Source organism: Olea europaea, chromosome 12 (genome assembly GCF_002742605.1).
Source record: "Olea europaea var. sylvestris chromosome 12, O_europaea_v1, whole genome shotgun sequence".
NCBI lineage: Eukaryota > Viridiplantae > Streptophyta > Magnoliopsida > Lamiales > Oleaceae > Olea > Olea europaea.
In genome coordinates this window covers 18,999,913-19,014,785 of record NC_036248.1, presented here as the reverse complement: position 1 = coordinate 19,014,785, position 14,873 = coordinate 18,999,913, and the positions used below count along the sequence as shown (strand labels likewise).

At 34.6% G+C, this 14,873-nt stretch overlaps 1 protein-coding gene across 2 annotated transcripts; it reads left to right on the top strand.

The window, feature by feature from the left end:
* The first annotated feature begins 5,319 nt into the window (after nt 1–5,319).
* LOC111405989 (60S ribosomal protein L35a-1-like) lies at nt 5,320–7,375 on the top strand. Of its 2 annotated transcripts, none has more exons than XM_023035141.1 (3): nt 5,320–5,456; nt 5,551–5,859; nt 7,123–7,375. In XM_023035141.1, the coding sequence occupies exons 1-2, from the start codon at nt 5,425–5,427 to the stop codon at nt 5,855–5,857; spliced, it is 339 nt and encodes a 112-aa protein (XP_022890909.1). In that variant the 5' UTR covers nt 5,320–5,424; the 3' UTR covers nt 5,858–5,859; nt 7,123–7,375. The 2 variants fall into 2 exon arrangements, with proteins under 2 accessions (XP_022890909.1, XP_022890908.1); XM_023035140.1 differs by having other exon boundaries at nt 7,114–7,375.
* The last annotated feature ends 7,498 nt before the right edge of the window (nt 7,376–14,873 follow it).

Below are 14,873 nucleotides of genomic sequence, written 5' to 3'. Positions count from 1 at the left end.
AACTATATTAAGTTGCTTCAAATGACCCTCAAGTTGTTTTTCGGGTTGAGCCAGTTAATCGAGTGTGTTAATAAATATTTCAATCATCAGCCGAAGCCTATGAAATCTAATCCGACTATCCGACACTGTTTAACATCATCGCCCGGGATTATTGGCTATCAAATACCCAACAATCTCCACCTTAATGCCAATAATCTGCAAGTAACCAAAACACAAAGTTTAAACTTGCACAATCAAGGTAATCCAATAAAATTGGTATCTCAGACCTTACCTCGTGTTTCGAACCGAAACACACACCATACCTGCTCCATGTACTCACCGGGGCTAAGGTCCCAAAAATACCCAGGTAGAAACAAGTACTTACAGTGAACAACTAATTATGCGATAAAGATATTATATAGGATACATCACACAGATCTTTTCAAATTCACGTTCACACAGAATCAAAGATTAACACCAAGTTAATCAGCACACGGTCAAACACATATGCAACAAATGCATAAATGACCTCATGAAAGATCTCACCACACTTATCCTATCCCATTTCATGTTACTCCCATCTCGAGAACACATATCTCCTCTCATCGCCCACCATGCTTACTAAATAGATCACACAACTCATGTCAAAATGGTAAGTCACAATAGATCCTAAGTTCAGGGATAATCCTCTATCACCACATCACTTCTCCTAACCTACGTGGATAATGGGACTCCACCTTACAGAAGTGATAGAATTGTCTCTCTCGCACTCCACCTGTACAGGGTCTCTTTCACAGATAAAGGATTCTACACATTTGATCACATCTCCACTCGTGATCCAAATGTCACACTCCACATCCCCCGGTACAAATCACCATGTACCCCTAGGCATCTATACTCCACCTTACCAGAAGACATCTAACACACTGCTAATGCATCCTAACCCATTATGCATGCAAACGATCACACCAAGTAATCACATTACCTCAAATTCATGCAGACACACATATCAAACAAATTGAAATGCAACATATAGTCATGCAACAAATTAGGCAATCACACACATGCTGAAAGGATTACACACAAATGCATATGCAGTGACTAGGTTTACTCTCTCAATAAACCTCATTGGGGTCATAACTCGACCCCTCAACCACATTCGTCTCACCTCTCACATAACCCTTCTGCTTATCCTTCTTCTTGGGACAATCCCTAATAAAGTGTCCAAACTTACCACAACTATAACATCGTCTACCACCAGACTTGTCCCGTCCCTTGCCCTTCATCTTACCACCTTCATCACTCGAGTCACTACTCGAATCACCGCCATTTTGAACTCTACCCAAATTCATTTTCTTAAACTTCATCCCACTCCTTATCATGTGTAACTCACCACTCCTCTTATCTTCATTTTCAACTTTCATTTCTATCTCCTTACTCCTAAGTGAGTCTACGACAATCTCGGGAATCAATGTATCCCTACCATACTTAATGTCATTTTTAACTTCCTTATATGACTCAGGCATAAAATTAAGTAAGATTATAGCCTTGTAGGTTTCAGATACGGTTTCTTCACAGTTAACAATATCTTGGACAAGTTTATTGAAAACATCTAAATTGTCATCAAGATCCTTTGAAGGATCCATTTTAAAACTGAAGAAACGCTCAAGAAGATAAAGTTTATTGGGAGTGGATTTAAGCAAATATAGATCTTCCAACTTTTTTCAAAGATCTTTTGTGATCTTCAGTTTTCCTACTTTTCTCAAAACAGCGTCAGACACATGTAAAATGATTGAGGTATAAGCAAGCTCATCGACTTCTTCTTTTTATTCTTTTGAAAAATTAGCTGGAAAATTGCCTTCAATGGCTTTTGAAACCTTTTTGTTGGACTAAAATACCCTTCATTTTTTATTTCCAGATTGAAAAATCACCTTTTCCATTGAAAATACCAACTTCGAAATGTCAAGACATTTTGAAAAAACGAAGCAATCAATTAGGCAAATAGATCTCACAAAGTAATCCTACGACCGCAATATACACCGTTCTAGATTCCCAGGGTTTCGTAAGACTCGCGGTCTTAAATCAAGGGAACGTTCGAATGGGTAAGGTCTAGGCATTCTAACGAAAGTAACAACAGCGGAATTTACGATGCAACAAAATAGGTATATCCAATCAAATGAAATTTCACGACAATTTTAGCACAAAGCACAATACACTAATTTATTCAAAAATAAGTACTCAATCGCAACAATTAAGAGCAAGTAATCCTAATTTCTAGCACAAGCAATGGCTGCCAAACAATGACAACCCCCAACCTATTGTCACCCTCACATGGTGACGTGCTAATGCTGAAATTAACGGGTTAAGCCATTTTACCAGAGCGGACGTGTCTGAGTCCGTATAATCAAGAGAGATGCGAATCTGCTGCTTTAGGACCACCACTATTTGTCCTAAAGATTCAGCAAATATAACCGTGCAGCTCGCCAAGAAATGCAGTTCGATTTTCAGGGGCAAAATCGTCCAACTTTTTCTATGTAACCTGAAACAGAAAACTTTCAACACGAAAAATGTTAGAAATAATATGAGGAACAAACTGCCTGAAGACACCTTCCCCAGAATCAGCCCCACGCGCCCACACGCACCGTCATCGGAGAAGCGACGCGCCGCCGCCGCCCAGACATGCGGGTCACCCAGCACCGCTTCCACCTGCAGATCACGAATCTGACCTCCGTTTCACCAAAAGACGTCTGGATTCTCCGAAAATTGAAGTTGCAGATCCGATTTTTGGGAAAAAATTCTGGACAGTTTTTATTTTGTGATTTCTGCCAGTTTTCTGGTCGGATTTTAGCCGAAAATTCCACCCAACCTCGCTCTGATACCAAATGTTGAACAATCGACCTCCAATGGTGGATTTTTCGGGCTCAGTTTAACCAATCTCTATCTTATTAAACACACCCAACCAAGACTCCAACCCAAACAACGATTGTTACTTCGGTTGCTCAACTCAATGTGTTCACAAAGAACACAATATGGTGGCTCCAATGAATCACAAAGAATAGAGGAAGACAGATTCAGTTTAAGGCTCAAGAGAGAAAACTAGAGAAAAATGTCGGCTCCTCTTTTCAATTGCACACACACACACACGGCTCATTCACAAATGAGGGCAATATATAGTTTTAGGGTGTAATAACATAGTGGGCACATGGACCAACTAATGATTAAAGGGGGCGGAACACTAATTGAGCCATCCAAGAAGTAAATGAGCCGTGAGCAACATTAACTATATTAAGTTGTTTCAAACGACTCTCGAGTTGTTTTTCGGGTTGAGTCAGTTAATCGAGTGTGTTAATAAATATTTCAATCATCGACCGAAGCCTATGAAATCTAATCCGACTATCCGACACTATTTAACATCATCGCCTGAGATTATTGGGTATCAAAAATCCAACAAAAAGATCAGTTTTCTCCATTAAAATGCCTTGTGATATTGAAAATTGGATTGTGCAAAATTTTTGAGCTTTCATCTCTTTCCGTCGTTTATTGACAAGACAAAACTCTGTGATTGACATCCTCAAGAAAACTGGTTGATTTTAAGTGAAAAACTTTACCAAATTACATCACAGTTTGATCAGCTAAGATCGACCATGTAAAACCAAGAAAATTCAGGGTCATGGAGGAGAAGGATGAAGTTCGAGCTGAGCCTTTTAGCAACTGTTGTATGATGAAACATGTTATCTCCAGGCGGTCGGTATTTTGGTCACCTTCTAGAAGCTTCTGTATATTCGATCCATATCACCAAATGCCATGTTTGAGGCAGGTAGAGATGTCGAGCATGTTAGATTTTGTTCAAGAAGCTGAAAGGAAGATGGTCGAAATGTCTGCATTGAACCTTCTTTGCATCCCATTTTTTTCAACAGTCCCAACAGATATGACTATTTGTATGACCAGGCAACAGAATGTATATATCTTAGATTACAAAATTTACTTATAAGTTAATAATGTTTTTGTTGGTCCATAAGTAACACTACTTATTAAGTGAGAAAAGACAATGTAGTCAAACATGTCCAGTACATAAGTAGACAGTAATATAAGTTACTTTTAAACTTAGTCAAACATGTCAAATAGCCCATTTCATTTTACAGGCTATTGAAATCTTGAAGCAACAATGAATGTACAGCTTGGTAACAAAGAGTTGTCACAAGCCATTCGATGGAATACCAGTAGAACTTTTCTTTTGCTTTTTCGATTTTTACTTATCTAAATTTTTTTTCTTGATTGGGACAATTAGATGGAAAGTTGTTTGTCTATGTTATCTTAAATTTATTGGCTTAGTTTCCAGAAATTTTGAGGCTGCAATCATCTACCACTCATTTTGTCCGTCTTCTCACTTCTCAATTCTTTGCAATGCTACTTACAGTGCCATTTTACAATATCTGAAGTTCCATTTAATGGTTGAACGGATGAACATCAATTAGGCATGTTTTTTTAAGGATATTTTTGAAAGATCTTCAAATGAAGTCTAATTTATTAAGTGGACACTAAATTTGTCAATTATTTTCGACGAGTTTCAAGATTTTAGCTTAGAATTGAGATTGCTAGGAGAGTTAAATAGGGCAAGCAGCTCGCACAAGTTATTCGCTGCTTGGCTCACTTATTGGCTTACATTTTTTTTTTTTTGGTAAGTCTAAAAATTTACAAAGTAAGTCTAGTTTAATAGATCCAAAAGAACTATCAACTATTCTCAACTTGTTTATATTTATGAGTTATGACTTAAGATAGAGACAGTTGATAAAAAATTTGATATAAATTACAATGAATATTATTAAGTGGAGTATAAACATGGACGATAATCTTTGAATCTCTATTCTTCGGCCTAAACTAACTTACACCTCCGTATTATGTTAACCGTCGATAGTGCAAATGAATATCCTTTACCCTCTATCTACAGTCCATTGTAATTATATATTAAATTACTTATATGACGTAATTCAATGCACCAAACATATCCTTAGGAAGATCTTTAAGTTGAAATCAACAAAACTATTAATCATTCGTACCCGGTTGAGATTCTTGTTTAGGATCGAATTTCTATTTTATTTTTTTATTTTTTAAGAATGCCTTTTTATTAAGGTCGTCAAGAAGTCAAGTCTCTAGATATAGTACTATTTGTGTTAATTACTCAAATCTCTCTCCCCCTCACTCTCTCTTTGTTTTGTTTTGTTTTCTTTTTTTTTTTTTTTTTTTTTTTTTTTTTTTTTTTTTTTTTTTTACTACACCTAGAGCCCAATAATCCCAAAATGAACTTTGTAGCCCAACCCGCAATATCAACCTAAATAGCCATGTATATATACGGGCCCCGTTCCTTACCTGGGCCAAACTAGGGTTTTAGTTTTCATCTTCTCCGGCAATTACACTAGTCGCCGTTCTCAAAAGAAGCATTCAAAAATGGTGAAGGGTCGACAAGGAGAGCGTGTCAGGTAACCGATCAAACCTAATCTGTTTATTTAAATGAATGTTTCTATGATTTTATCAGTTTTTAGTAATTTTTTGTTTAATAATGCGGTTTTGCAGGTTGTACGTCAGAGGAACGATCCTGGGGTACAAGAGGTCGAAGTCGAACCAGTACCCAAACACGTCCTTGATTCAGATCGAGGGAGTGAACAGCAAGGAGGAGGTAGCGTGGTACCAGGGGAAAAGGATGGCGTACATTTACAAGGCTAAGGTTAAACAGAATGGAACCCACTACAGGTGCATTTGGGGTAAGGTGATTCGTCCCCACGGAAACTCCGGAGTTGTACGTGCTAAATTCAAATCCAACCTTCCCCCCAAGTCCATGGGAGCCCGAGTTCGCGTCTTCATGTACCCTAGCAACATTTGAAGGTATTTGTTAATCGTTAAACTGGTTACATATGAAAGTGGTATCTAACGTAACAGGATTGTGATTGTTCTTTACTGTGTGTATTTTTGAAATGCGGATTTTATTATCTATTTGATAATGGTTTTAGTTCTTGGTTGTGGTATTTGTTGATTTTTTAATTTTTTTTTTCACGGTTTTTGCCTGTTACTTTCCTAATTATTTGCCAAATGGCATTTGAAAATTTTGATACTTTGACCTTGAATTGTTGATTTTTATATGATAAACTGACATTTAATTTGCCATGTTTTGAGGCCACAAATATGATAAATAAATGCAGTTATGTATGCTCTTTTGTAGCTGAGTACTGGTAGTGTTCAGTGCAATGTACAAGAAATTATTAGGGTTTGATATATATATGTATTCTCGTGCCTTTAATTTTAGCTACATTCTCCATGAAGTGTAGTATCCATTTGTACATTTTGATAGTGGATTATCTAGTGTTCATTATCATATAGTTAAGGCTTGGGGAAATTAAAAGGTGTAGAGAATCAAAGGTTTGAGAAATTACTGAAAAATTGTTTCCAATTTCTCTAAGGGAGTGGGAAGGGACGTAACGGTTATTGTTGGATGCTTCGAATAATTTTAATTTCAATTTTGTATCCCACTTATATCCTTTATTTTATTTTGCAATTTAACCCCACCTCATTGGGTCATTTCTGAATTTTTGATTTGGAAGTTGCAACCTGCAATATGGACATAGCTGAGCATATCCTAATATTACTGAAAATTCTAATTCAACGTAAAATTTGTAATTCATTCAGTTGCAGATTTGATTGAACCCTGATTGGGCATAATCTTTGTTTGGCAAAATTCACAAATCATTTATGAATGATCAATCTTCATTTTCAACCATATATTTCAATGGACCCACGAGTGCTGTCCACCATTTCCATCCATTTATAAATTAAACTGTTCTTAAATTCTTCTTCCCAAATAGGCTGCTACTTGGAACTGACTCTTCTTTCTCAAACTAATTCTGTACATGCATTCAAGCATTAGTAAATCTCATTTGTTTATATCTATGTTATCTTAAATTTTGGCATGTAGTGTTGTGTTGTATATTACTGAAAAATTTGATGATAGTTTACATTCCTGATATCCACTTTGTGTTCAACGAACTTTGTATCTGCATCTATTCAAAGTAGTACTTGATTATTGTTTTCAATATTTTTGAGAGGTTTGTAATGTTTATTTTCCATTTTTCCCTCTCCTTGCAGCGTTTGCAGCGTTTTTAAGTAGCGGAACAGAGTTTGAGCTTTGGTGGTTAATAGAAGGATCTTTCATGCCTTATTTTTACTCCCTATTTTGTTCATGTTTGTTTATCATCAAGGATTTTGACAATGTGGTCACTGTTTTAATCATTATTATCAATGATTTCCAGTTTTGACGTTTGCTTGCCAGAAAATGCTTCTGAGGGAGGTCCGTAAGTATGGTTTCATTAGCTTCATATATAAGATCACTGGAGGTGGCTTATTTGAATTTGTTTCGAGCTCTAGTGCCAAACTAACTTAGTTCTCGTGGCTTTAGTTTACCATTGTACACATTCAAATGCTTTGATGATTTAGAATTTGTTAGGGGGGATCTAGCTTGCTCAAAATATGTTTATCAAGATAACAGTTGCAAGGAGATGTTAGTAAAATATGCACCAAGCCATTTTGACCGAGCAAAACGGCAGCTCTTAAAGTTTTTGAGTTTCATTTTATTTATTTATTTATTTATTATTATTATTATTATTATTTATTATTTTTTACTTCTTGAGAGTCTTTGAATTGGCCTTTCGATCATCTTATAGCTTGATAAATTAGTTTAGAAATTTATCTGACCACGGTAAAAAGTAGTTTTTAGGTCTTAAAAAAAGCTTTTTGACTGCTAAACAAACCCTAAATGTGTTGCAGAACATTATAAATTATGTAATTGTCTTATGTTCATCAGAATGAGATTTTGAGGGGAAAATGTGTGTTGGAATAGTAAATTTTTTGAGAATGTATGTTTAAAGAAAAGTTTTGGATTTACTTGTAACTCTATTTTATGGAGGTATGTATGGTTGAAAGGCATATTTGGGCAAATCATTCGAATGTGGCATTTTTGGACGATGGTAGAGGTGGTTACGAACACTCTAACGATCAAAGTCAATGTATTTTTAAAGATATATTTAAGTGTAATACATGCTAAAGACGTGAACTACAAAAATAAAGTGTTTTGATATTGCGAGGTTATAAGAAGACAATAATGAGAAAGTAATTTTACCATTATGTGTGAAATTGCATTACCTTTAAATGACATTAAATATGAACTTTTATAATACAAAATATGGAATGGTAACTGTTGGACGAAAATGCACGCGACTTCATCTAAACGATCGAAGCATCTCTTTTTAGACATCAATGTATTATTTTCTAGGTTCAAAGGTATTAAATGCTTTTGAAAAGGAGCCATCCTATGAACGAGGTCTAGCATGAAAAGACTAGGCTAACAAGTTTACTTGATAAAGTGATTGTTGAAGAAAGTCATCATCAATCAATCATAAAAGATTTTAAAGGAGGATCTTCTAAGGACGAGCAATTTGCCTCAAATTGGTACTGCAACATACGTGTTGCCTCACTTTGTACATTAGAGTTCGATCGAGATCGATTGCATCACTTCGACTAGATCCCAAATAAGTCATGTAATATAATGATGTGGAGTGCGATTCTGATTTTGTTTATTAGCTTTTTGTTAGGTGATTTGTGCTTGGAGGCCGAAGCCTCATCTGACGAGGCGAAATAATAAGATACATGTCAATTCTTTATTTTGTTTTGTTTTGTCTTTTTGTTTTGTTTCTATTTTATTACTTGGGGCTAGCATGGACATTCATTCTAATCATACATTTTTCATTAAAACAATTTTTTTTTTTTTATCTCCATTCATAATTTTTCTTATTTTTAGTTCACATTAAAAAATAAAAAAAAATCATTTACAAATAATCACTCACACACAAGCTGTTGTTGAGTTTCACTTAATTTGTTATTTTTTAGTAAAGCTTCACCTTAATTTGTTCACAAAGATACCAACTCAAAGACGTTTCAACGAATTAATACTCCTTAAATGGAATTATGGAAGCAACAAAATTATTACACCATTGCATGAATTAATTAATTACCCGAAACGACAATTTCTTCTTTAATTATCATCAATTCCGTTCCATTGCATCTCTCTCTCTCTCGTCACGCATTCTGCAAACAAATTCTACGTCTCTCGCGTCACGCGTTCTGCAAACAAATTCTACGTCTGCCGTCCTTGCCTCCGATTCCCACACCCAAATATTCTCTGGTATCCAAATTTTCACAGTTTTCCCTGTTGGAGTAATTTCATATATGGGCTTCACATTCAATTGCAAATTTTACGGGTTAGATGTATAATTTATAATTATATTTATATTTGAGCCAAATTTATTAAGTGATCAATTGGACATTTTACACCTTATGAGTAATAATTAATAGGGAAAATTACCTAGAAACCTATATTTAAATACTAATTTTCAAAAATAAGGACGATTAATTTTCATTTCATAAATCAGGTGTTAATTAGATTTAATAATTATAATTAATGAAAATTTAATTAAACCGAGGTGCCACCGCCCATTTCACCCAATTCCTTCCCAAATCCAAGCCTCAAGTATTTTCATTTTCCAACCTCTCTCTCTCTCTACAACCACCCACCCAATCATTTCCCTTTTCAGCATAGTGAAACCCATTTCATTCCCAAATACAAGCCCAAGATATTTTCATTTTCCCACCTCTTTCTTCGCCCTATCCTCTCTCTCTCTCTCTACCACCACCCACCCAACCATCTCCCTTTTCGGCGCAATGAAGAAGAATTTTGGAAATCTTTATTAAGAAATATTCAGTAATAAATTGGTTAGTGTTTTTTGAAGGTGTTGATGAAAGTTATGGTAGTGATGATTGTTGTTGTGGATTTAAGTTAAAGATGTTAGTAGTGGTGGTGGTGGTTATTAGTTAAAGATGTTAGTAGTGGTGGTGGTTATTATTTTTTTGAACAGATCTGCTGTGGTGGTTGGAGATCTGGTTTTTTCTGTTCGAGATTTGATTATGACTGTTTGTGACCTAATTTGTGTTGATTGTGACCGGTTGTGACTTGAGATTAATCTGGTCACAGACAATCACATTGAATACAAGCTTGGTCACAAACCTCGTATCAATTTACCCTAGATCTTGTATCAATTTTTAACCCACACACTCTATTTCTTTCCCCAAAAATTAGTTCGGCATTCTCTCACCTAAATATCGGATCTACGACTTCTTCCCCACCCACCCTTTAGATTCTGACCACCTACCACTTCTCTCACCAGAGTTTCACGAGAGAAGTTTGGTGGTGCTGGTAGGTGTTTTTTGAAATGTTGGTGGAAGTTATGGCAGTGATGATTGTTGTGGATTTGAGGTGAATGCAGTATTTACGGTCATCAATTTGAGTTAAAGATATTAGTAATACTTGTGGTTATTATTTTTTCGAACAGATTTGCTGTGGTGGTTGGAGATCTGATTTTTCTGTTCAAGATCTGGTTGTGACTGTTTGTGATCAATTTCGTATTGATTGTGACCGGTTGTCACTTGGGATTGATCTGGTTACAAACAGTCACATTGAATACAAATTTTTTCACAATTAGTCACATCGAAGGCAAAGTTGGTCGCGGTAATTCTCAGATAACATAAGTCAGTGAATTGATCACAAATAACACAAGTGTGGTCATGGATAACACGACTACAAATCTGATAACTACAATGCACCAGTACGACCATCACAATTTTTGGAGATTTTTCTATCATTGAAATCGAAACAATTGGTGAAATAGTCGTCGGAGCAGTTTGCCGGAGCAGTCACTGAGTGTTTGCCGCATCAATTTTTTGGAACGGTTGCCGGACTAGTCGTTGGAGCTGCTGCCTGAGCGGTCTTCAGAGTGAATGCCAGAGCCGATGACTATGTCCGATGAAGAAGTTAAGGGAAGGTGGTGTGGTGGGGTGATAAGATGGGATGAGTGAGGTGGCATGGAGTGAAAATAATTAATATATATTATATTATAGTTTAATATTTAATAAATATATTTACCATCTGATTTTTGAAATATTTGAATGAGTTTGTTATTTATGAAATGTGCTTTTATAATGTTGTAGTTATGTAGTCTTCCCTAATTAATATGATGTGATAATTTTAAGTATGTAGATCGAAAATAAACCCTAATTAGAATTCTAGTCGTAATGGGACGATTCAATTATTTCCTATATAAAGGCTATATCCCCTATCCTCTCCATTATTATTTTATTTAGCTTGCTCTATTGATAACTAATATTTTATGAGGAGCAAGGAGGGGAAAATCTGGCTGCTATTACAATTACAACTATTATTCATATCAACAATGGCTTTCGCAGGTATAAATTCATTTTATTAATTTATTATATGGTGATTCTTGATTCTTAACATGATTACAATTAATAATCCTTTAACAAAAAAATAAATAAATAAACGATCTGTGTATTGTTTGATTTTCAATGAACCTTGCCTCCAAAGTAATAGCTCTCCAAACATCTTTTATTTAATCGGTGGGCATATATTTTCCTTCATCGGTTCCTTTATCTCCTCCCAATTAGAAACTAACAGATGCCAAGTGAGATGCATTATGAGTTTTTCTCTGATAATGGTACACCAATTGAAGCAATTCTAATGGTAGTTGACAGCTCTTCAAAAGCATTTCACTCCTTTTTTCTTTTTGGACTTTGCTACAAGTACATTGGGGGCTACATAAGGGATGATTGAAATTTTTTTTTTTTTTTTTTTTTTTTTTTTTTTTTTTTTTTTTTTTTTTTTTTTTTTTTTTTTTTTTTTAAATTGATGAATTGTGTGGTGTCTAATATGATTGGTTGATTGTCCGCCGAAAAATCGCAGAACTGTCGCAGCGACTGCGTCGGTCGCCACATGTGATGCCGGCCGCCGTTTGGATGAGGCGCCGGTCTCCCCTACCTTTGAAATAAAAATAAAAATAAAAAAGGGTTTTCATAAAAACGAAAGGTAGTATGGGTGGTGACGGGCGCTCCCATTGCAGTATTTTTAGTTTCTCTTGAAGGGTTCTGCCACTATGTTCTCAGTAAAAGGGGGAGTTAACGGTTGGTGAAGTACTCTCCTATCACTACCGTTTTGCTTGGCTTTCAAATTGACTATGCCCTTATTTAGCCGATCCAATTTCCATCGTTCCTTCGACCTTGCAGCGGGCTTGTGCCTGATCGAGTCGATCTTCTCTCCAGGTGGTCAAATTACATGACTTTATATGATAAAAACTGCTTCCAACTCACTTCAAGTTTTGACCTCAGGTGACGACATTTGCTTGCTGTTGTTAGTCCTGTTCCTAAAGGGCTATTCTCTTGGGAACTGCAAGTTCCTTCGAAATTTTGACCTGGAATTTCTGCCCTGAATAGGAGATTCCAGTTCAATTTTCACAACAGGCTTGGTAGTTGTTTAACAAGGAACATGATATCTAAAGACACAAAACAATGGACAAAGGGAAGGGCATAGCAACGTGGACTATCTAGTTTCGAAGTTTTTATTCTAAAGTAGCCCCCAAGATCAGACACATATTCAGGGAGTCTCTTATTCCCTTCTTTACTCTTTTATTTTGCTTACTTGACGATATTTAAGATATTGAGGATAATGTCTTATTTAAGTTTTAGGATGAAAAAAATATTAAATTTTTATTGATTTTATGTGATTGTGTGAAATTTTATTGCTTAAAGATATATGGGAAAAAAATAGAAAATTAAAAAAAAAAAAAAAAAAAGGAAGAAGAAGAAGGAAAGAGAAAAATTATAGTTTGCTTGCTTGTGTGAATTAGTTACCCACGGTGGGTGGGATGTATATATTTAGAATGATGTTTTGATTTATGAGTTGTGAATATATTATATACTTAGATTAATTAATATTTATTCTGTGAAATTTGACACTATTTGCACACTTAAATTAAGTTTTACATTGTAAAGAAATGAGTTGATACGTGCTTGATGGGTTAAAATAATGGAACTTAGATGCAAAACCATTTAAACCATTATGTTATACACCCTTAGATCATTTTGAATATAGTTTAGAGTGATTGAGCTGTTGTAAGAAGATAATGATGTGAATAGAATTTCATGTGTGAAAAGTTTTTATATAGATTGTCTAAGGTCAATAAGATGAAAATTAGATAAGAATCTTAAGTCAGGGATTGATCCTTGAGAATGCATGTTTAATAAAGAGTATTTTCACTAATCATTGTATTAAAAGTGAAAAAGCTATCATAATTTATGGGTGAAAGTTACCCTATAAAAGATCCCAACAAGAATAATTATTAAAAATTTTAAAAGGAAAACTAAAAAAAACGATCAAGTTAGTGCATTAAACAAAATATGCACATCAACTATGAGAAAACAAGTACATAAAATAGAAAACTCATTACATGCATTAATTAATCCCCAAACACTTATTTAAGAAAATTATATTTTTTACAATGAATTATTAGCTTAGTTGAGTTTTAGAGGTTGAAACAATCAAAATGTTGGAGGGCCCTTATTTGTTGAGATATTGATTTGAAATTAGTAAGATCTATCCAAGCTAAAGATGATAAGAGTATATAAATTCAATCTTAGATTATTCCTTGAACTGAGAAGGTGCAGTTGGTGGTAGTGCGAAGGAAGTAGAGGTGCTGGTGGTGGGTTATGGATTTGAACTGACAATGATGACAATTTGAGTAGTGTCGAAGATGGTGGAGTGCAGTGGGGTGGAGTGTGATTTGGATATTTTGCGACTAATAAATAATTTGGCATATTAAATGTGTGATTTGTAGTTAAAATACATTATTGTGACTACAATTGTGTCTATGTGATTGTAATCTTGGTGATGTATAACTATTATGTGATAGTGATAATCAAGAATGTGTTATTGTGATACCGACCTATTTAATTAAATTATAGGTTACAATATTAATGTGATAAAGATCACAGCTCGAGTATTGGATGAATGAAATACATTTCATCAACTCTCTCATGCCTTGTTTGAAAAGAGAATGAAAATGTTGAACAAATTCTTGATCCATGAGCTTCTTGCAGATGGAAATCAGGTTGATTTATTTATTTATTTTATGTTTACACAACTCGTCCTTTTTTAGAATTTACACCTCTGTCTTTTATATTTTGTAGTACAAAATTAAATTTTTAGTAAATTTTGATAAAAATTAATGAAATGTGTGGTTAAAAGTTGGGAATAATATAAAATATAAAGATAAATTAATTATTGACTTTAAGTTAGATTAAAATCTAGATTTTAATTTTTACCAGACAAGCTAAATTATATTATGTAATTATATTACTCATCAAAATAATAAGACACAAACATCCACAATGTTTAAATATTTATTCAATAACATATTTAAATGAGAAAATTGCAGTGAAAGTCCTAAACCTTTCATTTTGCTTAGAATATACTTTAACCTTTATTTTTGTCGCAATCGCCAACATTTAACTTTGATTGTAGTCAGAGTTCATTTGATAGATTCCATCCACTTATCCGTTAGTAAACCCTTAAATTAAATTTTGACTCAAAATGACAAGTCAATGGGCATAACTGGTCAAATTATCTTTTCTTCCCTAAAAAATTTAAAATAATTAAATAAAAAATGTACTGTCCCCAAAAAATCGCAAGTTGGAAAATTGAAATCATCCAAGAATTGAGTGTCCATGGGCGGACGGTGGTTTGAACTGTCTAGTATTATACTTGTTTCTCTGTGAAATTCTTCCGACTCTTGAACCGAGTCGGATCCGGATTCGTAACTTTGTTAGTTCTTTACATCCATGGAATCAAGAACTCGGAACAATCTAGAGCCAGATGATTCACTAGATTGAGTGGTAGAGGACCAGAGAATGGAGGTCGAAGAAGAAATATTATGAAAATCTTTACCAGA